At 38.4% G+C, this 25,261-nt stretch overlaps 1 protein-coding gene across 1 annotated transcript in view; it reads right to left on the bottom strand.

Moving 5' to 3' along the window:
- Window positions 1-24,809, bottom strand: part of LPCAT2 (lysophosphatidylcholine acyltransferase 2) — a 64,985-nt gene extending 40,176 nt beyond the window's left edge. Inside the window, exons 1-8 of the mRNA XM_043898501.1 lie at window positions 24,506-24,809; window positions 18,668-18,807; window positions 17,007-17,224; window positions 15,394-15,506; window positions 13,237-13,297; window positions 12,483-12,541; window positions 10,969-11,003; window positions 8,229-8,283 (exon numbers count right to left, since the gene is read on the bottom strand). Coding sequence (XP_043754436.1) covers window positions 8,229-8,283; window positions 10,969-11,003; window positions 12,483-12,541; window positions 13,237-13,297; window positions 15,394-15,506; window positions 17,007-17,224; window positions 18,668-18,807; window positions 24,506-24,676 — 852 coding nt within the window. The 5' untranslated portion in view covers window positions 24,677-24,809. The remainder of the gene's footprint in view (window positions 1-8,228; window positions 8,284-10,968; window positions 11,004-12,482; window positions 12,542-13,236; window positions 13,298-15,393; window positions 15,507-17,006; window positions 17,225-18,667; window positions 18,808-24,505) is intronic.
- Between the last annotated feature and the right edge of the window lie 452 nt (window positions 24,810-25,261).

The raw sequence follows: 25,261 nt of genomic DNA, 5'->3' as shown, positions 1-25,261 counted from the left end.
GTGATGAACTCTTTCAACAATTTCATGAGGCAAATTCTACCCATTTCCCTTTGATAGGTAAAGAATGTGTCTCTGAGAGGTTAAACAATATAGCTAAGGCCACACACAAATGACCAGGTCACAGCTTGAAAGAAAAGTAAAGATTTGTATAAATAACACCACTTTCGGACTCACACAGATCTGTTTTCAAGCCTGTTAATCATATTTAAGAAGCCTACGGGCAATGGTGACTCAGAGATGAAGTTTAAACAAGGGAGTCAAATGACCAGGTCCAAGTTTTTGAGCAGTAACTTTGGTGGCAGGGAGTGGATAACCAAAGGGGAAGAGGCTCAGAGCAGGGAGGAGCCCTGGAGACCACCGCAATCAACCTATGAGTGATGGTAATAACATAAGCAGAGGATGTAGAGACCAGAATGGACCCAGGGGACATTTTTAGGATAAAATGGACAGAAATCATAAGATAATGTCATTTTACTTCTCACTTTTCTTTTAAACATTCTCTCCAAGAGGACAATGTCACAGTGTGGAGAGAGAATGGGCCTGGGTTGACGCCTTGGCCCTGCTGTGTGAGATACTGGAAAAGTCATCTAGCCTTTATAGGCCTCAATTACCTCTACTGTCAAAGGAAAAAATTTGACTAGATTCCCTCCTTTTCAACCAGACTTCTAAGTCTAGCTTTTCACTTAGTACCCAGTCATTCTTTAAGCTGGAAAAATAAACTAAGCCACCAGAGGTCCCCACATCACTTATATATCCAGAGCAACAAACAATCTGCAAATAAATATTTCTAAAAGTTCCCTCCATCCTGTTCAAGTTAAAATCTCTTAGAGTTGCTTAGGATGAAATCCAAGGGAGAAAACTATGTTAAAAGAGATGTTCACAGAAAAACTAACAAAATAATATGATCAATTAAAGTTTTAAATTGTCAAATAACTATTCATTTTTAAAAAGCCAAATGATCATTTATAATACACTTGATTGGTGGGTCATAAAAGCACATATTAAAACCCCTAAAAAAATAAACTGCTGTTACACTGCTAACTGAACACAATACAATGAACTATGAGTTTGGTTGCTTTTAGAGCAGGTAGTATTTTCCACAAAAAAAAAAATTCCACTGAGAGTTCAAAATAATTAACAGTCTGGATTTGACAGTCATAGGTCTTGGAGACCCCTAACCCTTCTGAGAAGCCATTCAGTGGAAATTCTAATAAGTCACTTCTCCTTGGAGAAGACTTTGTCCTCTATATCGCATTTCCAATTTGTACAAAGTCATTCAAGTTTCACTGCATTAACATATCTTTTATTTGGAAGGAAGATCAGCCAGAGAGAGGGTAACATGATTGCCATTATCTATCACTGAACCCTAATACACACCTAAATACCGCAGTGACCCCAGGACTACAAGTTTTCTACCACAAAGTTTCTACCTTTATCTTCTCTTGCTATCCTCAGTATCCACACTGATGGCCTATCTTGATTTCACAGCCCCTTCACCTGGCCATAGATACCCTTCTCAACTCTGCCTTGGCCATTCCGATCTCCTCCTCTGACAAGGTTTTCCATGACTTTCTCATTATCTGTCAGTGTTTACTCCTCCCTTAACCTAGTCATGTAGAAACTCTAAGAACCTGATGGTCTCTCTCAGCACCTTTTCATCCCTCTCTATCCAGCCCCTCCTGGCAACATCTGTCTGCCTGTCTACACTGGACTTTGGGAGTCAGACACTTCTATACGACTTTTCTGCACCTAAATCTGCCACTTCTGTCACATGCAGGGTGCTAATCACATGCTCAGTCACCTCTCCTGATCCTGCCTTCCCAGTCCTGTTAGAGAGTGATGCTGACTGAGAGATGCTCAGCAAAAGTACAAAACCTCACTGGCTGAGGCTACTACAAATTCATGTTCAAGTTCTTGGAGCTGCTTGAAAAATTATGTAATTTCCCAAGGTGACCATGCTGGCTCCAAATATTAAAGTACTTTTTTGGGAATTCCCTGGCAGTCCAGTGTTTAGGATGCCACACTTCCATTGCAGGGGACATGGGTTCTGTCCCTGGTCAGGGAACTAAGATCCCATAAGCTGCAATGAGACAAAAAAAGTTTTTTCGTTTATTCTACTGAAGATCTTTTATCCTTCTAGTTTGTGCAGGCGGGCCAAAATATGTGATCTTAACACCAAGTCTTTTTTTTTTTTATTGTCAATGTGATGGGCGAGGATCAAGTTACTTAAATTGAACCTCACTGCTGTGTGGAAGTCCTCTTATATCCCTCTTTGACCTGCTGCCATCCTATTTTCCTGTTTCAAACATGGTCCTTGTGTCTCAAGTTGCAATTCCACTTTCATTTCAACGATACTTCATTTTCAAGTTTAGAAAAGAAGACAGTGAAGGAGTTCAGGACATGCCACATCAAATATGCCTCTTAGATATATTGATTATTTTAAGCTGAAGACACTTGAAAAAACAGAAATGGAGGGAGATGCTTTCTGAACTCCCCTTATCTGCCTATGACAGATCTTCCAAAAAGAACTCAACTGTCCTAAATCTCCTCCTAGGGAGTTTCATCATACAGGCAAGACTGACTCTCATCAGAGGGGAGGAGACCAGAAGGCAACATCACACCCAGACAAACTTTATCACACACCATCACATCTCCCATCTCTTCTAAGAGCCTACTGTTCTTTCTTAAAAATCATTTATTCTCCCCTAAGTGGCCTATGCCCTCCCTCCCCTGCTTTGACTATTAATAATAAGGTATACAAGCTCTCAAATCTCACTCTTTTTGGGTATTCACTTTTTATTCCCTGTGATGCCCTTGTGTATACCACATGAAAAATTAATAAATCTGTATATATCTTTTCTGCTGTTAATCAACCTGTTGTTGGTTTATTTCACAGACTCAGGAACTGAACCTGGATGGGCAGAGGGAAATCTCTCCTCCCCTACAGCATCCCATCTGAACTGCAATTCACTTTCCCATTGCACCTGAGACAGGCTCCACAGCTCCATTCCCTTCCTCGTTGCAATCTTCCCTCCTCCCTCACCCTATTCACTCTGTACCATTCTGACCCAGATGACGAGGAGGTCAGAGTCTAACTGGACTGCTTCCCACACTAGCATCCTTTGTTTGTACTTTTGGTCCCAAAAGTACCTCCTCAAGGGCCTTAGACTCCACACAAGATTAAGCCCCAATTCCCTCAAGCATTGTTTAAGGCTCTCTGTTACTCAGAGCCAGTCTTTTGCATGAATACTCTGAACCAGTAAAGCTGGTTTATTCGTTGTTTACTGACCACATGAGCACATTCCTATCTACTAAATAAATGATGACTAAAAAAATGATTAGTAATGATACGACAATCAATCTTTTCCTCCTCTAAGTAACAGAAAAGGATTTTAATAGGTGAATCTTAAGAAATGTGCAGTTCTTTGAAATAGTGCCATTTGCAGAGACATAGATAGACCTAGAGCTTGTCATAGAGTGAAGTAAGTCAGAAAGAGAAAAACAAACATCATATAACATCACTTACATTTGGGATCTAGAAAAATGGTACAGATGAACTTATTTGCAAAGTTTGCAAAGCAGAAATAGAGTCATAATCATTGGACCACCAGGGAAGTCCCTTGTGAGAGTCTTGAGCTATGGTGTGCATATACTTAGTGTCTGGTGGGCCTCTGGGACACATTTTCCAATTACAACCCAACAGTGAGGAATTAACATATTCAAAAGGCATAAAGTAGCTAGGAGTACCCTGGGTGACAGGTAGACTCATAAACTTCAAATTACAATTGAAATAAGAATTTGGGCTTCCCAGGTGCTCAGTGGTAAAGAATACATCTGCCAGTGAAGGAAACACAGGTTTGATCCCTGAGTTGGAAGACTCCCTGGAGAAGGAAATGGCAACTCACTCTAGTATTCTTGCCTGGGAAATCCTATGGACAGTGGCGCCTGGTGGGCTACAGTCTATGGGGTCACAGAAGGGTTGGACACGACTGAGCGACTAAACAACAACAGAAACAAGAATACCCAATTCGAACTCCACAAATTTCCATCTTCAATTCTTACACCTCAAATCCCTACCTATTCAGCTGTTTCCAACTAGTTGAAAGCTATTTTGAGTGTGAAGTTATCGAATAAAGGACATATTCTTTGCTTTGCAGAAAATATTTGAATGGTCTAAGAACTGGTAGGAGGATGCAAATACTGTAATTGAAAAGAAAGAAAGGAAGCCACGACCCAGAAAGGAAATGTGGTAACAATGGTCAGGGCAAAAGCACAAGGAATTTGCATACCTCTGTTGTAACAGAATTTGACCACTGACATGTGTGCTAGACAAAAACATGAACAGTTCTGTGTGCATTTCCACATCTACTGCCAGATCTTAGCTAAAGAGGGGTAACTTAAGAGGGGTAACATATATATATGTTGTTCCTTCCTCTTAAGTTTATATATATATATATGAGTTTCCCAGGTGGCTCAGTGGTAAAGAATCTGCCTGCAATGCAGGAGACCTGTGTTTGATCCCTGGGTTGGGAAGATCCCCTGGAAAAGGAAATGGCAACCCACTCCAGTATTCTTGCCTGGAAAATCTCATGGACAGAGGAGTCTGGCAGGCTACAATCCATGGGATCACAAAGAGTCAGACATGACTGAGTGACTTCTCACACACATATATAAAAACAGTATCTCTGAATTTGCAGAGAAGATAGTATGGATATTTTATGTTTGGGTTTTCTTTTTCTTTTTAGATAAAGAAAACAGGGCTAGCTATCTGAGCAGCTATTCAAGAAGGAACAGCAGCGCTCAGAGTACTTAGAATAAGGTATTTCTTTCCAACAAGGATTCCCAAAACGCTATTCTATGGAACACTGGTTCTAGGGGGTTTCCAGAGAGAAAAGGAGTTCAGTGGTCAAACATTTCAAAGGCACTGAGAAGTCTCAGAAAAAGAAATCTGATTCATTTTGCTTCTCCTCGTACTTTCTAAACTTATTAGGATACAGATTAATAAATTTGTATATATCTTTTTCGCTGTTAATCTGCCTGTTGTCAGTTTATTTCATAGACTCAGGAACTGAACTTGTTTCTCCAGAAACATTGAAGTATATTCCAAGATCTAGTGTTTTCTGGTCACATGGAGAGATACTGAGCTGGTTATAAAAGTGGGGAAGTGTGACACATAATTAATAAACAAGTATTTTCACAGCAGGCAAGCAACCAGCAAGTCTCAAGAAAAATTTTATTGTAGTCAAATTCACTCTGACATAATTTGTGCTCCTACAACATTTGGCATTATTGACATCTAAATGGCTGAATAACCAAGCTATCCAACAAGGTAAAATAGGATTCTTATAACTTAAAATTCCACAATCCTATCACTTAGAGCACTGGCCCCCACTCAGGACTCTGAATTACATACACAAACTTAAAGTTTTCATTACAAAAGCTGAGGATGCAATTGGAAAATCCAGGCAAAAATCTGGAGAACCACTATTCTGATCCTCTCTCCTCAGAGGCTACCTAAGGGTATCACCAAAGTCAACAAGATTCTGAACTCAAAGGCCCATTATTCCATGTCATCCCTAGAAACTAAGCAGAGTTCTTGGAATCAATCTTCAAAGTCTTAAAAATCTGGTCAGAATTTTCAGAACATTCTAATTACTCCTCCACTCCCCACCTGCCACTGGAACTGAATGTGAAAAAGTGTCCTGTGAATGATGATACAAGCTGCCTTTCTGGCTCTTCTGCCTTAATGGCTCATATAACACGATTTCTTCAGGTTTTCCACATGCAGACTGATTCTAAAAATGAGAGTTTCTGACTCTGTGCCTCTCACAATCTCTCAGATTTCACAGAACATAATTCTTCAAGAAGCTGGGGGGTTCCACCAGCTACTGTAGCTCCTTTGGTCAGGATGTGAAGGCTTATCAGGAAACTTGGCAGAGGTCAGCATTCAGTTCAGCTCAATTGTGTCTGACTCTTTGTGACCCCATGGACCGCAGCACGCCAGGCCTCCCTGTCCATCACCAACTCCCGGAGTTCACCCAAACCCATGTCCATTGAGTTGGTGATGCCATCCAATCATCTCATCCTCTGTTGTCCCCCTCTCCTCCTGCCCTCAGTCTTTCCCAGCATCAGGGTCTTTGCCAATGAGTGAGCTCTTCGCATCAGGTGACCAAAGTATTGGCATTTCCACTTCAACATCAGTCCTTCCAATGAACACGCAGGACTGATCTCCTTTAGGATGGACTGATTGGATCTTCTTGCAGTCCAAGGGACTCTCAAGAGTCTTCTGCAATGCCACAGTTCAAAAGCATCAATTCTTTGGCACTCAGCTTTCTTTATAGTCCAACTCTCACATCCATACATGACTACTGGAAAAACCATAGCCTTGACTAAACGGACCTTTGTTGACAAAGTGATGTCTCTGCTTTTTAATATGCTGTCTAGGTTGGTCATAAGTTTCCTCCCAAGGAGTAAGCAAGTGTCTTTTAATTTCATGGCTGCAGTTACCATCTGCAGGGATTTTGGAGCCCCAAAATATAATGTCTGCCACTGTTTACCCATCTATTTGCCATGAAGTGATGGTACCGGATGTCATGATCTTTGTTTTCTGAATGTTGAGCTTTAAGCCAACTTTTTCACCTTCATCAAGAGGCTCTTTTAGTTCTTCACTTTCTGCCATAAGGGCGGTGTCATCTGCATATCTGAGGTTATTGATATTTCTCCCAGCAATCTTGATTCCAGCTTGTGCTTCATTCAGCCCAGCATTTCTCATGATGTAGTCTGCATAGAAGTTAAATAAGCAGGGTGACAATATACAGCCTTGACGTACTCCTTTTCCTATTGAGAACCAGTCTGTTGTTCCATGTCCAGTTCTAACTGTTGCTTCCTGACCTGCATACAGGTTTCTCAAGAGGCAGGGCAGGTGGTCTGGTATTCCCATCTCTTGAAGAATTTTCCACAGTTTATTGTGATCCACATAGTCAAAAGCTTTGGCATAATCAATAAAGCAGAAATAGATGCTTTTCTGGAATTCTCTTGCTTTTTCGATGATCCAGCGGATGTTGGTAATTTGATCTCTGGTTCCTCTGCCATTTCTAAAACCAGCTTGAACATCTGGAAGTTCACAGTTCACGTATTGCTGAGGCCTGGCTTGTAGAATTTTGAGCATTACTTTACTGGCGTGTGAGATGAGTGCAATTGTGCAGTAGTTTGAGCATTCTTTGGCATTGCCTTTCTTTGGGATTGGAATGAAAACTGACCTTTTCCAGTCCTGTGGCCACTGCTGAGTTTTCCAAATTTGCTGGCATGTTGAGTGTAGCACTTTCACAGCATCATCTTTTAGGATTTGAAATAGCTCAACTGGAATTCCATCATCTCCACTAGCTTTGTTCGTAGTGATGCTTCCTAAGGCCCACTTGACTTCTCATTCCAGGATGTCTGGCTCTGGATGAATGATCATACCGTCATGATTATCTGGGTTGTGAAGAACTTTTTTATACAGTTCTTCTATGTATTCTTGCCTCCTCTTCTTAATATCTTCTGCTTCTGTTAGGTCCATACCATTTCTGTCCGTTATTGAGCCCATCTTTGCATAAAATGTTTCCTTGGTATCTCTAATTTTCTTGAAGAAATCTCTAGTCTTTCCATTCTATTGTTTTCCTATCTTTCTTTGCACTGATCATGAGGAAGGCTTTCTTGTCTCTCCTTGCTATTCTTTGGAACTCTGCATTCAAATGGGTATATCTTTCCTTTTCTCCTTTGCTTTTCGCTTCTCTTCTTTTCACAGCTATTTATAAGGCCTCCTCAGACAGCCATTTTGTTTTTTTGCATTTTTTTTTCTTGGGGATGGTCTCAATCCCTGTCTCCTGTACAATGTCACGAACCTCCATCCACAGTTCATCAGGCACTCTGTCTCTCAGACCCTTAAATCTATTTGTCAGCATTAAAAGGAATAAAAAGATAGGAGTGAGTGATGCAAATATGGCCAACCAGGGTGGTGACATGTTGGAAATTCCCAGAAGCTAGGAAGTTGTGCTTCCCAACACAAGTTTAAGCGCTAGCTTTGACAGCTTGCGTTTAGATACACAATTTGCAAAAGAACAGGGCTTATTTTCAAGGTGACAAACTTAACTTTCAATCTTTCTACATCTGATCTCTCCAGATGGAAAATTCACTATGGTAAGAAAGGCCAAACCACAAGTTTCAAGGCTACATTTTGAACCACTTACCTCAACTTCCACCCTTGTAAAGGGCTGGCACCAAGTAAGCACACAAAGTTGAATGCTGAGGAGAAAAGAAAGAAGGCCATTTTTATGTGGTAACACAAGTACTATCTAATATTGCTCAACAATCCTTTCCTGACAAACAAGCAACCCTTGTCACTCTTTGTGTGTATTCTGCGTTTATAGATGCCATTCTGCTGCTATACCACTTTTTGGGCTTAGAGAACTACTCTCTTTAAAATTTGTTATTTACTCTTTTTAATTTTTTATTATACATTCTTTTAATATTCTTTTCCTTTATGGTTTATCATGTGCTCAGTTGCTCTGTCATGTCTGACTCTTTGCAACCCCATGGATTGTAGCCCAACAGGCTCCTCTGTCTTGGGATTTCCCAAAAATACTGGAGTGGATTGCCATTTCCTTCTCCAGGGGATATTCCTGACCCAGGGATTGAACCCGTGTCTTGCACCTCCTACATTGGCAGGCAAATTCTTTACCTCTGTGCCACCTGGGAAGCCCCCATGGTTTATCATAGGATATTTTTTTCCAATTGGAGGATAGAGAACTATTCTTGATATTCAAAGGTTAAATTGCCAAACACAATACCAAATATGTATTTGTGGTACATATTGAACCCCAGAATGGACCCCAAATTTGAAGTCTCCTTGACAACTAAGACTCCTAGGTCTAGAGAAAACTACTCACAGTCATATTTTAAGATATAGTAATTTGCCTATAGAAAAACTCCTGAGTAGACTATTATGTTACTAAATTTTTTTTAATAGTGAAAAAAAAATGTGGGCCCATGAAAATAAAAGCCAATCCACATTATCTCTCATTAAGTAAATTGTTCTTTAATGATTAAAAGAGAGCTTTGGAACTCAATGATTTGAATATTGATTTGAAAATTCTGAACACTATTAAAAAAAAAATGAAACCACACACAACATCTCTTTAAACTCGACTTGTCCACACTACAGACAAACCAAACAGCATTTCTTATGGAATTCTCAAGGACAATTGGGGAAACTGATTTAGACACAATAGGCACAGTGCTAAATATAATATGATGGAGATGAGAAGATAAGGTAAAAACAGGACGTTACCATGCATGAGTGCGATGTGACCTAAGATAAAAAAGTTGTTTCTTTAGAAGGTCTTGTGTTTGTTTACAAATCCTAAGATATCTTTAACTCTGAAAATATTGTTTTCCTCTCTTTCTTAGCTGTATTGTCTCTCCTCTTTTTCCTCCTGTCACATACTTCTCAGGTTAGAAGCCTAGATTAAATACTCAACCACTCTATTTACCCCCAATCTCCTATTTGACCTTCATTTCCACTACTCCAGCTGCAAAACCAAAAAAATTCACAATGAACCCAAAGTCACTATCTCTAAGAGGACTTAACTTGTAAAGGCAGTGAGGATGCCATACCTCAGGAAATATAAATATGTTATCTCTCAATTTTCAGGGTTTTTTTTCTAAAATGTTCTCATACTATTTGTTTCTGAAAACCAGAAATTCGAAATTAGTAATGACAGGAAAGGTATTCTAGACAAGGGAATAAATAGATATCCTTTACAGTTTATGTGCCCTATTTTTAGTGTTATTTACTTAACTTTGACTACCAAGGACTGAAGCATAACAGGAATATAAATGTCTCACAAGTATCAGTATTTATTAACACATGTAATCAGCCCATCTATTCTGATTTAAATGTATTATTTCAAAGCAATTTACATACACAAAAAATGGAGAAAATAAGTTTGTAGCGAAAAAAATCTAATTTTCATAAGTTGTTTGGATTGTCTACAATGTATTTGAAGGCAAAGTATGATTTCTTGTAAATATTTCCAAGTGATGGTCACCTATCCATCAATAATTTGAGCTCTGTGTGTAACAGTATCAAAAGGCATTATTGCCTAAGCTCTGGGAAAGCCCTCAAACCCAAAATGTAAACAGGTTGTCTTTTTTTTATTATTTTTTTTATTTTGGGGAAGGTTTATCATTTTATTTTTCTCTCCTGCAGCCCAAAGCCAGCTAGGTTCCTTGAGGTGAACACTGAGGGATGTCAGTGTGGTCTGCACAGGTAAAAGGACCAAAGGAGGCACCTGAATGAATAGGGAAGAGAGCTAAACAAAAGAACTTCTTGAGAGAAAGTAAGATTCTATGTGTTCTGTTCTTTTTAAAAGGTCTATTTCACTTCAGCTTGTTTAACAGTGAAACTGTATTTCTCTCTTCTCTTAACTGTTTACAGAACCTGCTGATTTCCCAGCCTCTCAAAACCCAAGAGTGGAAGTGAAAAATTGCTTAGCTATTTCCTCAACTCAAATCAGACATATCACAACTATTTCAGGCCATATGACTAAACTGCTCTGGACTGTTTAAACCAATGAAGTGAAAAAAAGATGGAGACACCAGATAACGTTAAATTTGCAATGAGAATGAAACTACAAAATTTAAGCTAAAGAGGATGCAAATGAGATCACTGGAATGTTTCTTAAGAATTGGTAAACACTTGAGACGCATTAGAACTGACAAACAACTAGAATTCTGCACATGGGAGACACTGGGGTTTAATGGGCAAGATAGTTATGCTCTCTACAGAAACTTATCAGTTATTTAAGGCTCTGATGAGAAATCTTTACTTCTACAAAAACAAGGCTTAAAAAAAAAAAAGAACATATTCTTTCTCTTTCATCACTTAAATAAAATTTATATAAATGAATAATAATGTAAGCAACTTACAATGTATATCCTTGCCACGTCCAAGTCACAGTATCCTAGAATAACAATAGTATTTAAACTATTACAGAAAAAATATCAAATAAAACGAAAAATTTTATTTTGATATTGGTATTCATATACTTCCTTTTTTGAATTAAAAGCAATATGTTGAAAAGTAAAATAAGCACTAAACAATAATGAAGTGATCTATCAATTCTTGGATTATATATCTACATGGCAAAGATCTGTCTGTCATCCATATGTAACCACGTATCTTTTTATGGAATTAAGTTGCTCTGAATTTTTTTGAAAAAAACTATTGTGTATGCTTAACTATTTTCCTAATACAAACATATCTGGATAATTAATTGTTACAAAAACCAGAACACGTCAGTTCTCAAAAAGAAGTTTATATGGGAGAAGAGACTATAGCAGTGAAAAAGTACAGAGTGAAGGAATTTGGATAAATGACAAATGCAAATCCATAGGCAGAAGTATATTGAGTAAAACTTCGATAAATTTTAATTTTTTAACTAAAAGTATGCAAAGCTGAGAAATCAACCACTGATAGGAATTTGATCAAGAACTCAATCTTAAATAACATAGATCACAAATAATTACATCTTGCCTTTTTATGTAAATTCTATAGTAAAGAAAGTTCCTCTCAGAAACAAAACATCCCTCTCCCTGCCAAAAAATGACTTTCTTTAGGAAAATGGTGACACAACCAATATCCAGGAGACAACAATGCATCTTGCTGGAGCAAAGACTATTTCCTGAGCCCATATGGACTTTCTGTAGAATGTGAAGTTCTTTGCAGCTATTTTCTTATTTAAGCTACTCGTCAAGTGTCACAGCTGCTAAGTACTGACTGTCATTGAACACCAAGCCTCTTCCAAATTTATCCTGCTACTTCAATCCTTCTCCACCAGTAATGACCATTGAATCAGGAGAAGTTTTTCCTTTCAAGCTAAAAAATCACAACTTTATGAGAGCTTTTTCAAATCCAATCTAAGAGACCCTGGAGCTGAGACTTACTCATACCATCACAGGAACAACAGGGCAGAAGCTAAGGAGATATCTTCCTGTAGCTTAGTAATAGCAAAAGCCGTATCAAAAATTGGTATCAACCAATTTGTGCCTACCTCATAAGTTTTTTTAAGAAAGTATCTTTTTTTAAGGTTGTAAACCAGGCTTCAGACTTTTAAAAAGAAAACTTTATTGAATTTGTTACAATATTACGTCTGTTATTTATGTTCTGGTTTTCTGGCCATGAGGCATGTGGGATCTTAGCTCTTCAACCAGGGATCCAACCTTCACTCCCAACACCAGAAGATGAAGTCCTAACCCCTGGACCACCAGGGAACTCCCCAGTCTCGAAAATTTTTAAAAACTAAATGTGGCAAGGAGAATGAGACTGCCCACCTGTTCCCACCATTTATCTATTCATCAATTTATTCAAGCAAAAGGGGTCCTAGAGAATTTGTGCTGTTTGGAATGGTGAGATTCTTCTCATAGCAAAATATGATGCTTACCAGCTTGTTTGGGTACCTGAGGAGAATTGGCTGCACTGGAACTCCTGGAATGAAGGCTCCTATAACCACATAGTGAAATTTTACAACATGCTCTTTATGTGAATACAGGTTTTAGAGTGAATTAAAAAATTAATAAACGATGTAAATATACTAAACGTTTTAAGAGTACACATAAACTATTGGCTGAATGTTGGTAAATTCCTAATATTAGCCAAAATGAGAGATTTTTAAATTTAGAAATATGTAAGCAAAATATTAAATGTTATGCCTAAGTCACTTAAAATATTTTTATCTCTATTTAAAAATATTAGTAATTATTGTGAAATGACATATGAAATTATAAATTGCTATAAAATTCACAACTTCATAATATTTTAAAGAGGCATGAACCTCAGAAGGAATTGAAAGCATTATAATGATAATTGAAATAGGTTTTCTAACTTGATGACACGGACCCCAAGTGTCTGTGGGGGTTGTTCTTGGAGGAAAAGAAAAATTGCTAGTGGTTTCTGCTCAAACACACACACACACACACACACACACACACACACACGACATTCCAAAGAAGAAGGTCTTATGATACCAAAAGAGAAAGTAAAAGAGTGAGCTGTGGATTCACATTATTAAAAACATTTTATCAGAAAATAAGAAATGTTCCAAGCAAACTGATGAGTTATTTTGTATATTTATTATTAGATCATTTGAGAAATCATCCATATTATTTTGTCATAATACATAATTTAATTGATCTTACCTGGTTTAAAAGTAATCAAACAGGACCGATTAGTACAAGTACCTTCTGGGAAAACTAGTATCTTGGGAGAAAAGAAATAGATTTAATACGTCAGTCTAATTAACAGATTACCTCTTTACTTGCTTTCTTATGACTTCACAGTTGCCAATTTTTATAAAGCAAAAATAAAATAAAAGGTTAGCACTTGATTCCAGTGAAACCTAGAATCAGATTATTCAGTTTTGCTCTAAAAGAAGTATGGTCTGACCATTCACATAATCTGAAAATGAATTAAAGGTTTGAAAAGAGAATATACACAGTAAATGTTTCTTAATGATGATGCTAACGATCTGAAAAGGCTTCAAAGAAGCTGTAGACCCTGAATCATGGTCAAAGTTGCATTCATTTTACACAATATTAAATTCCTTCTTCTACTGGTATATACCTTTAACTAAATCATTCGCTACTTCTGTTTCAGTTTTCCCATTAAATGATATTCCCTTTTACAACATACAGTTTCAAGTTGTACTGAGAAAAAAGGGGGAAATACCAACAATATGCTTTATGCTTACTTGAATTTGTTGACATATGAAATACAATTTAATATTCTTTTCTGAGGAGGTGTTTTTAGCTTTTAATATATTATGATTTCCACACAAAAACTATGCACTACAGTTCCCCATTAACTGAATAAAACAGCAAATTGATTTTTCTGAAGCTTTTGGAATTTAGCAATGAGTAAATTGCTAAGCCATAAACAAAATCCCTGCACTTACAGCATTTAGTAATGGGTATTTTATAATAATTAAAGTAATTAGTAAGCTAAACTGCCATAATAACAAGTTATTTGTAAAATAAAAATTGTGAGAAGTTGTGATTCCATTCTGCAACTTAAAAAAAAAATCAAACAAACAGGTTTCCTATTCCAATTGGCTACAATAGCAAATATAATTCATGTAGTGGATATTCTATAGCTATACCATGAAGAATAAATTAATATAGAGTAAATCATAAACTCTCAAGAACTAGAAGGGGCATTAAACATCATATAGCATCTCTAATACTTGAATTCTTTTTACAATATCCCCCTCAACTGGTTGCCTAGCCAATGCCTGAACATTCCATAAAGAGGTTCCAAATCAGACCATTCTAATTCTGGACAGGAAATTCCTTGAAATGAGCAAAGTGAACTGAAATCTTGTTAACTTTCACCCACCAGTCCTAGATAAATTCCTTGGAGCCAAAGAGCAAAATCAAACCCTTATTCCAAATGTCATTTCTTCCCAGTCACTCTTTAAATCATTCCTCACATGCCTTGGTTTCTAAAACCTCCTGGTTGATCATATGCCTCTTGGTACTTTAATATCTAAACATTACCACGAGTAGCCAGATCACCTCAGGACCATGAGTTCTGTTAGAGATCACTTGTTTTCACGTGGTGAAAGGCAGGGGGGTACTTATCAGAATCACCCATGAGGCTCTATTTATGCAATAAATGTTCCTTCTACACCTTCAAAAAGCATTCCAGGGATTTCCTTGGTAGCCCAGTAGTTAATAATCTGTCTTCCAATGCGGGGGAGGTGGGTTCAATCCCTGGGCAGAGAACTAAGACCCCACATTCTGCAGGGTAACTAAGACCAGAAACAGTCAAAAATAAACAAACTTTAAAAAAAAAAAAGCATTCCAAGGAGATGGGATGGTAAAACGTAGAAAAGTTCTACAGGTGATGCTCATATGCCCCCTGAACTGAAAAGCACTATCTAAATATACTTCAGATAATCTTAAAATATTAATCACTTTCAAAATATACCTACCCACCATATTTTTTAGAATAACTGAGCTTTAGTAGCTCATCTTTAAAATGATAAATAAATTCAGAGGTAGAGAATTACTTTTTATGACACAAAGTAAAAACTAGTTCAAAGAGTTTGGAGAATAAAAAAGAATGATACATTTAATTCTAGGAGTATCTCATGCAGAAGAGTACTTCTTAATCCTTACTGATTTATTCTGCTTTTATTATGCTAAAGACAACTAGCATAAGGTGTCCCCTGATATTGTTATCTGTGGATCTAAACGAATACATACAAGTGTACAAAAAATAAACTTTCAATATATTTATATATTGAATATATATTGAATTTCAATATATTTAAATAAACATCTACTGTGTTTTACCTGGGGCCATTCCCCTCCTGATGTAGCCCGCCTTATTATTTCATTTATTGTGTTTTTTCGAGAATCTGGATCTACACGGGACACCAACACTGGCTGCAAGGCCCGCAATATTCCTTTAAAACAAATGAAAAGTCATAAGTCATTTTTTGGGCTATAGCTACTATAGAAATGATACCAAATCATAAAACAAATTGCATGGAAAATTAAAAAGATAGCAAATCAAAGAGAACAACTTAAAAAACCCTCTAACTCAAAGTTTGTTAGAACTTATTAATAGATTCTGGCTTCAAAAGGACAGGTGGCTATTTATACTTAAAAATATTTCATTGATTTGACAGACGTTAGCAAGAGGAATATGAAAAAAAAATGCAATTTTCTCCCTAAAAGACTTCTTCCTCAATTTACATTAAACATTTGCAATACACCATAAGATTGTCTTGCTTTATTTTGGGAATATTCCCACAATAATATTGCAAACTGATTTTGTGAAGCCATAGTACATGTGGGTAGGGGGCAATTGCTATTTATCTTAATAAAATTTTCAGTGCAATAGTCTTTTAAGTAGGTAGCTTCTTAGCACAATAAACCTCATTTCACCAAAAATCTATTGCTAAACAACTTTGGGGGAAAATGTCATGTTACACAAAGCAAGGTGGTTATTTTTTAAAAAAAAGAAAGAGAGTGTGTGTGTCTTTCTTAGCTGAATGACAAAGCTGTAAGAACTACTATTATTTTCTCTAGAGTACCAAGACAGCATCAGGCAATTTTCAAACCTACCCTCTCACCACCTGATGCCTGGCAATAGACTTGGGACAACTGTAAGCAGTTACTTAGAGACTAATCCCCCAGGGAACAGCAAAGCATCTGGTGGGAAAAAACATTTCACTTGTTTCATTATTTTTATGGCAGGAAGCATTTATTGTTCTACATCATAATTTTCAAAGAGTTACACATTTGTCCCTCGTGGAGATTTGGGGGCAATAATGAAGAAAACAGAGTTAAAAGAAAAGATTTATTGCATTTATCAGTCTAATACCCTGAAGAGAAATTCATTGAAATACTATGTAACTGGTGCTTTCACAAATTCTTCAATTAAAGTCTCTCTCAAAAAATTTACCATATTCTGTATTAAAAACTGTTCGTTTTGGCTTACATTTAGGAGCAGGAAGAAGCGATGGTGCAGCGGCAGAGGTAAGGTTTAAAAAGAATGATAGGGGACTTCCCTAGTGATCTGGTGGTTAAGACTCTGTGCATTCCCTGCAGGGGGTGCCGGTTTGATCCCTAGTAGGGGAACTAAGATCTCACATGCTGCACGATACGGCCAAAAAGATAAATGAAATAAATAAATAAATATTTAAAAGAGTTATATCTGAAAGGTTTAAAAATTTAAAAAAAAAAAAAAGAATGATGAGGTATAGGTAGGGAAGTCTTCAATCTATTTTCATAAATTCATTCTTTTGATATAGTACCTCATTAAAAGCAATGAAATATGTTTGAAATGTTTTATTATTTTTAAGTCTTTAAAAAATTAATCAGTAAACTATACAGGATTTTCTAAATTTAAAGCATGAACATGAAAATATTTTATCTCTGTTGTCTTACAGAGTACTTACTGCCAATCAGAGGCGCCTGCACATTCTCATTTCGAGATACTATAGAAGGTAATCCAGCTGCAACACACGCAATTCCATCAAAGAATGTTGAGTGAGGGGCAACAATAAAAATTGGTGCTTCCAATGGAGTTGCAATCTTTCCTTTCACAGTAACTACAAACCCCATTGCGAAGAACATGACATGGCCTAGAAACTTCAAGACTGGCAGAGCAATTTTCCTTTGGAAATAAATATAAAAATGGACATAATTAGCTTTACCAACTGCAGCTAACAGCAGGGTTTTACTCTAAAGCACAAAGCAAAAACCAAACCATGTCAGCACTTCATTTTAAAATATCAGCTAGGAAGAATGGCTAACACTTCAGTGGAGCTCTTTCTGCCAGGCACTGTTCTAAGTACTTTATGCATATTAATTTCTTTAATCCCTAGCCCAATTTTACGAAACAGAGAGCATTTATCATCATTCCCATTTACAGATGAGAAAACTGAGGCCCAGAGAAGCAATTTTTCCACAGCCACGTGGGTAAGTGGCTTCATTATTCTGTGACTATAAAGTAATAAGAATGAATTTTCAACATGCATCCCCCACTGAGAAATTCAAATCAGTCTTGTCCTTCATATGAGTCACCTTAGATATCTATATTTGTGTAACAAAGATGCTGCTACCCCCAAAAACACTTTTAGAACTAGCATGCTGAAACAGTCCTCAGAGTTATTTTAAAAATAAAATTTAAAAAGTAAGCCTTATTACTTATATCATTATAGCCCTTAAAAATCATGAAGAATCTTAAGTAGTAAATTTATTATCTCACTTCCCTGGAACAAAGATGCACTTAATTCTGGTTATTGATTTGTTTACTATTTTAAAAGAACCTGTTGTTAAAAATTAGTTAAATCAAATTGTGCCAGGAATCCTGTTGGACACATAAGACAAGTAAGATCCTGTCTCTGATAAACTCAATTGAGTAGAAAAACAAAAACACAGTCCTAGAAGTGCAAACACATGATGGACATCTCAGTATGTGAATAAGCATATAGCTTTTCATGAAAAATATGTGTCTCCCATAAGACATCTAACAAGAGTTTTAAAAAATGAGCTTCCTATTGAATTTTCTCAACATTCACATAATAAAACTGTGAGGAGCTGTTAAGCAACTAACTCCCAAGGAAGTTTCTCTAACGTTTATTTCATGGTGAGAAGTGAGACACAGAAAGCCCAAGTGCTTTTCAGAAGGGCACTGGGAAATGATCGCTCTCTCCTTGCTCTGTAGTTTAAGAATTGAGATCTTTATTTAATTTCAAGATAAAGAGCTCACCCTGTCACAGAACTTCCAGACCTCCTGTTTTTGATTTATAGTGATGTAGCCCCTAACAAGGTCCAATCCCTGGGTTGGAAAGATCCCCTGGAGGAGGGCATGGCAACCCCCTCCAGTATTCTTGCCTGGAGAATCCCCATGGACTGTAGCCCTCCAGGCTCCTCTGTCCATGGGGTTGCGAAAAGTCAGACACGACTAAGTGACTAAGCACAACACAGCACAGCCTCTAACGACTGCATTCCAAAATAGTCTATATTTAGAGCCACAACTGTTGATCACTGCCCAAACTTCGATAAATTCTTCTAATCTTGATTCACCTAATATTTAAACATAGTTACTTCTTACCTCTTCCAACCAGTTATTGGGTGGGTCAGCTTTTCAGGATAGCATGCTGTTGAAATTGCAGCCAGTGGCCACGCCAGTAATAAAATTAATGCAACCAATAGGGCACGAATTGGAAGCAGGATAATTCCAAGGAAGAAAATCTGAAAGTCAAAGTTGATTAAAAAAAAATAGATGACATTATTTTAATGCTGTAGTTATCAAACAGATATACGTAAAAGAAAAATCTTATGCTATTTAAATTTTCACTCAAAGACGAATTGAGCATTACCCTGCACCAGGCAACAATCTAAGCACAAAGAAAATAAGACATTATATCTGACATCACAAAGTCTGCTAATGCTACTGCTAAGTCACTTCAGTCGTGTCCGACTCTGTGACCCCATCCCTGGGATTCTCCAGGCAAGAACACTGGAGTGGGTTGCCATTTCCTTCTCCAATGCATAAAAGTGAAAAGTGAAAGTGAAGTCGCTCAGTCATGTCTGACTCTTCGAGACCCCAAGGACTGCAGCCTACCAGGCTCCTCCATCCATGGGATTTTCCAGGCAAAAGTACTAGAGTGGGGTGCCACTGCCTTCTCCGATCACAAAGTCAACTATGTAGCAAAAAAATAGGGGAGAAAACCAGTGAATGTGAATAGGGGTTGCTGGGGAAACAAAGAAAAGGTGTGTTGGGTTTAGTGGTAGTGCAGGATTGGTAGTTGTGGCACACAGGCTTAGTTGCCCTGTGGCACGTGGAATCTTCCCAGACCAGGAATTGAATGCTGTGTCACCAGCATTGCAAGGTGGATTCTTAACGACCGGAAGTCCAGTGGTATCATTTTAAAATGTCACTGGTAGTGTATGAGAATTCCAGTCACTGTATAGCCTTGCTGACATTTGGTGTTTAAAATCACTTTAAAAAAATCAATTTTATGAAGGCATAATTTACATAAAATACAATACACCTATTTTAAATATGAGCTTTTCAAATGTATAGCCCTATGCAGACACCACCATAATCAAGATATAGATCATTTCCATCACTCAAAAAAGTTCCCTTGTGTCTCTTTGCAGTCAATATATCCTCAGTGTATGGCAACAACTGCCAGTCTTTCACTATAGTTTTTGACTGTTCCATATTTTCATATAAATGAAACCACATAGTATGTACTCTTTTACGTCTGGCTTCTTTCACTTCATATTTTTGAGATTTAACCATGTTGTCATATGTATCAGTAATACAGTCTTTTTCGTTGCAGAGTAACATTCCATTGTATGAATATACTGCAATTAATTTACCCATTAATCTGTTCAGGGACATTTAGCCTATTATAAGTTCTTAGCTATATGAGTAAACATCAATTTTTGAGTCTCATACATGTTCATTCATGGTGGGTGGTGGTGAAATTGTCAGGCCAGGATGTGCTTAAAGAAGATGACAAATTGTTTTCCAAAGTGGTTGTCTCATTTTATACCTCCACCAATGAAGTATGAAAGTTCCTGTTGCTTCACATCCTCATCAATTTTCAGTGTTGTCAGTCTTTGTAGCCATCCTGGTGGGTGTAAAATGATATCTCATTGTGGTTTCCTTAATGAACAATGATGCTGAGCAAATTTTTTCATGTGCTTATTGGTCATCCCTTTAACCTATCTGTTCAAGTCTTTAGTCCATTTTCATTGGGTTGTTAGTCCTTTTCTGATCAATTTTTAGGAGGTCTTCATATATTGTTTATAAGCCCTTTTTCAATATATGTATTGAAAATATTTTCTCCTATTCCATGGTTTGCTTTTTCATTTTCTTATTGGTATCTTTCAATGAGAACCATTTTAATTCTGAAGAAGACTAATTTATCAATTTAGTTCTCTTCTGCCACCTTTCTAAGACATCTTTACCTAACTCAAGATCATGAAGATATTTTATATCTTCTTCTTCTTCTAGATGATATATGGATTTTGCTTTTATGTTCAAGTCTACGATCCATTGTAAATTACTTTGTGTGGTGTACAGTAGGGATCAAGTTTCATTTTTATCTACAGATCTATTTAGTTGTTCCAGAACAAGCTACCCTGGCCCCTGCTCTTTTTAGCTGTGAGGCCTGTAGGATCTTAGTTCCTGGACCAGGGATCAAAGCTACGCCCCTTGCAGGGAAGTGCAGAGTCTTAACCATTGGACGGCCAGTGCAGCGCCATCCCCAGAACTAATTCTGAAAAGACTCCACATTCCCCAATAAATTTTGTTGGCCACTTCGTCAAAAAATCCATTGAACATACATGTAGGCTCTCTCTTCTGTTTTGTTGATCTATTCGTCTGTATGTCTGTCAATTCCCTACTCTCTTAATTGCTGTAGTCTTATAGTAAGTCTTGAAATCTGGTGGTCTATGTCCTCCAACTTTATCTTTTTCAAACTTTTTTTGGGATAATCTAGATCCTTATTTCCACATAAATTTCAGAATTAATCTGTCAGTTTCCACACAAAAAGTCTGTTGGAATTTTTGTGCTTTTTGAGCTTTCGATGAACCTATAGATCAATTTGGGAGGAATTACCATCTTAATAATGTTGATTCTTCCAACTTATGTAAATCTTCATTAATTTCTTACAATAGTGTTCTGTTGTTTTCATTGTAGTGGTCTTGAATCTGCCTGCAATGCAGGAGACCCCAGTTCAATTCCTGGGTTGGGAAGATCTGCTGCAGAAGATCATCATTTAAGCTACACACTTCAGTATTCTTGGGCTTCCCTGATGGTTCAGCTGGTGAAGAATCTGCCTGCAATGTGGGAGTCCTGGCTTTGATCCCTGGGTTGGGAAGATCCCCTGGAGAAGGGAACAGCTACCCACTCCAGTATTCTGGCCTGGAGAATTCCATGAACTGTGTAGTCCATGGGGTCGCAAAGAGTCAGACATGACTGATTGACTTTCACTTATTGCTATCATGAGATTATTTAATTTCATTTTGTAGTTGCTGCTGGTATACAGACAAAGTTGATTTAAAATTTTAATCTTTAAACATTATTAAGATGACAAAACCAATTTTGAGTAACTCTCTGTCGGATTAAGAGGATTATGAATCATATTTTCTTTTGGTAATAAGTTATCTCTGTAGGAAGGCCTTGTTTTGACACTATAGAAATTATTTTCCTCTCTTTCTTCATAGTACTTACTAAGACACGGAATTATATGTATTTCTATACTTGCTTGTTTAACTTTTTCAGTGAAATATAGGCTTAAGATAGGCAGAGTCCTTATTTCTCTTGTTCATTATATCTCTATCTCCAGAGAGTAACATTGTGCCTGGCATATGGTAGGCATCCAACAAATATTTTTGGTATGGTAAATGACCCACAGTTACAATCAAACACTTGTTTTAATTCCATATTCTATTGAGGAAAGAAAAGCTAGGCTAATTTTTTCCATGCCATTATGGAACAGACCCTTAAACAGTCAAAAAGAGAGGAGGAGCAGTACAGCTAAGCCCTATGAGATGCAAAAGTGACAACAGTCCTTAAACAAGATATTGATCATCATTTAAGATTACATTTAGCCTAAATTCATCATATTGAGTCATCCTTAAACTCAAGTATGTCAATCTTTTAAACTGGATAATACAGACAACATTGTTTTTCAATAGTGTCTATTTAAATTTTCCTTTACCCAGACTGTTCAAGCCATTGAAACTACTTTGGAATCTCTGTCTACATGCATTTTAGCTTTTTAAAAAATATTGTGACTGTATTCATTTCTATCCAATCCAAGTGGTAGATTTTAAATACAGTATACAATTTGTAGATGACAAATAGCATTGATAACTATCAAGATCAGCAAACAATACCAGGTTCTTTCACATATTATCTCACTTAATTTTAACCCTCCTTTGATGTATTATTATTCCAACTTAATAGATAAGGAAAGTGAAGTTCAGAGAGGTCAACTGACTTGGCCAGTCATACAACTTATAAATGACACGGCCTGAGCAGGTTTTCTAAGACTAGTGATCATTCCATTATATCACAATTCTTATAGAGTTACTTGGAAGTGCTCTCTAAATGATTGCAGGCATGCTATTTAAAAAAACAAAAAACAAAAACTCAAAAACTTAGTAATCCAGGTACAATGTACATACTTAAAACATGCCACTTTGAGCCTTTCTCCAATACATGAAGCCAAAGAGATGGACGTATTTTCATTTAAGTATAACTGATTTGATGAACTCAGGCCAAAAGGAATTCTGAATGAGAGTCAATGAATTTATTAAGTTTCTGAGTGACTTTCACTTTCAGAAATTTTAAGATATCATGGGAATATCAATCCATTTTCAGACACATTTTAAGATCAAGTTTTTAAACATTTAGTTTCTTTACAAAGAGGTATTGCTACATTCATTATCTTCCTCTTCCTTTTTCATACCTTCAGACACCCATCAACCATTATTGTAACCACCACCCCACACTGCTTAGCCCAGCACTTAACCTATCTCTGCCGTAGAGGACAATGGTCTCAGTGCAGATAAGCATGCTGTGCAAAAATTACACTATTTCAAATCCAAAGTAAATAAATATGTAAGATGGACAGGAAACATTAAAACTATTTTTTTCCCATGCAGAACACATAGGACAAATGGAGCTTGCATAGTCTATCTTGTTCTCTGATCACTAACTTCACCAAAGAGGAAGTCTAAAGAGTGAGTGTAACTGCTAATGGTAAAAGCAGTGCTTTACAAGAAAAAGGAAAGGACAGGAACTTCCTTTTTGTATAGAGCCGTTCTTAACAACGAGAGAAAGTCTCTTGTCCTTGAATCTACGAGAAGTGTTTGGGTGAAAACCAATTCAGGACCAAAAACTCTTGAATACCTTAAGTGGACCCATATTATTCCTTTTCTTAGTGGTGGTGTGATTTCCCACCCTTGATGCAACTGCTCGGCCAAAACATCCCACCTTTCTTCTGGTTCTAACTCCAGACCTGAGTTCTCTGCCTTTTCCCTCACTCTTCTCATCCCCAAAGGACTTCTCTCCTTCCCTCAGGCAAAACAACAAGAAGCTCCCCAAACCCACTCTCCTGCAGTACGATGAGCTCCCACTACACTTTCACACACTCAGGTTGAAGTTCTTCTCCCGGAGCCCTTTCCTGTTCTCAGCACGGAATGTTTCCTCTTCATGGGTCTGCTCAGCCTCCTCCTGTTTAGCACCTTCTCCCAAGACCCACATGCTCTTTGCATCTTCTCTTCTCACACACACACACCCAGACCTTCAAGCATCCTCCAAGGGTCCTAAATTCTCAGCGCAGCATCTTCTGCCTGCTGCAGACTCCTGGCCCCTTCAGAAGCCCTCCCTTCTCAGATTTACATCCCTTTCTTCCTGGAGCCTGGCTTCCCAGACTCACTCCCCTCAGTCACTTCCCCTTCACACCCACACTGCCCTCTGAAAACAGCCTCCCCTGACGGACCCATGGACCCCCTCAAACTGACTCCTCCCTCAGATCCACATCCCTGCCCTGCATCTGTCTCCCCTGTCAGGCGTCCCTCACCTGGACTGCCTCCGCTGTCAAGCGTCCCTCACCTGGACTGCCTCCGCTGTCAGACGTCCCTCGCCTGGACTGCCTCCCCTGTCAGGCGTCCCTCACCTGGACTGCCTCCTCCCTCAGACCCACTCCCCTCACTTGGACTGCCTTCGCTGTCAAACTCCTGTCCCTCACCTGAATCTGCTTTGCCTGTCAGTCTCTAGTCACTCCCCTGAATTTTCCTCAGACACATCCCTCACCTGGGTCTGCCTCCCCCGTCAGACGTCCCTCACCGGGCTCTGCCCTCCTCCCTCTAACCCATACCCCTCACTAGAATCTACCTCTCCTGTCAGACCCTCGCCCCGCACCTGGATGCGCCTCGCCACGCCCAGCTGCGTCTGCTGCACGAAGGGATTGGGCACAGGTGGCGGGAAGAAGGACGCCTGACGGGGCACCATGGGCGGCCGCAGCTCCGCGTTCCCGACGCCAGCTCCCGGCACAGTGGCCGCCACGGCCCGCGCGTCAGCGCACGGGTTCATGGCCGACCCTGGCGTCTGACTAGTGCGAAGCGACCCACGCGGAGCGCGCGAAAGGGCACCGCCGCCGAGACTCAGTGAGAGCCTCTTAGGAGTTCGGGGCTTCTGCGCAGGCGCCAAAGTTACCTAGCCGCCCTCAGCTCTCGCCCCGCCTCTCTGGCTCCGAACACGCCCAGGTTCTGGCCCCACCCCCCGCCCCCTCAAGCACAGCCCCACCCTTTTAGGTGTCGGCCCTTTCTTTTGAGATTAATAGCTCCGCCCCCTTGGAGGTGAATGTTTTTTCCTTCAAAGCGATGCACCCGCAAGAGAGACAGTTTAGACTATTCTCTGCTCCAGCATCAGGCCAACTTGGCTTAACTTTCGCTTTTACTGGCTCTTTGGCCAAATCATTGTCTCCATGAACCTCCGTTGCCCCATTCGTAATACCGAGATAAACAGAACCTGAATCCAGCGATTGGAGGAGCAACTCTTGGGCTGTTGCATTAAGAGGGTTCATTATCCAGGGTGGATCTGATTTCTGGTGCATGTTTTGCTTTTGCTTAAACCAGTTTGAGTGTCATGTTTATCAGTTACAGCTGAGAGTCCTGA

This window comes from Cervus elaphus, chromosome 4, assembly GCF_910594005.1.
Source record: "Cervus elaphus chromosome 4, mCerEla1.1, whole genome shotgun sequence".
In the NCBI taxonomy this organism is placed as follows: Eukaryota; Metazoa; Chordata; class Mammalia; order Artiodactyla; family Cervidae; genus Cervus; species Cervus elaphus.
This window is presented reverse-complemented; position numbering and strand designations above follow the sequence as displayed.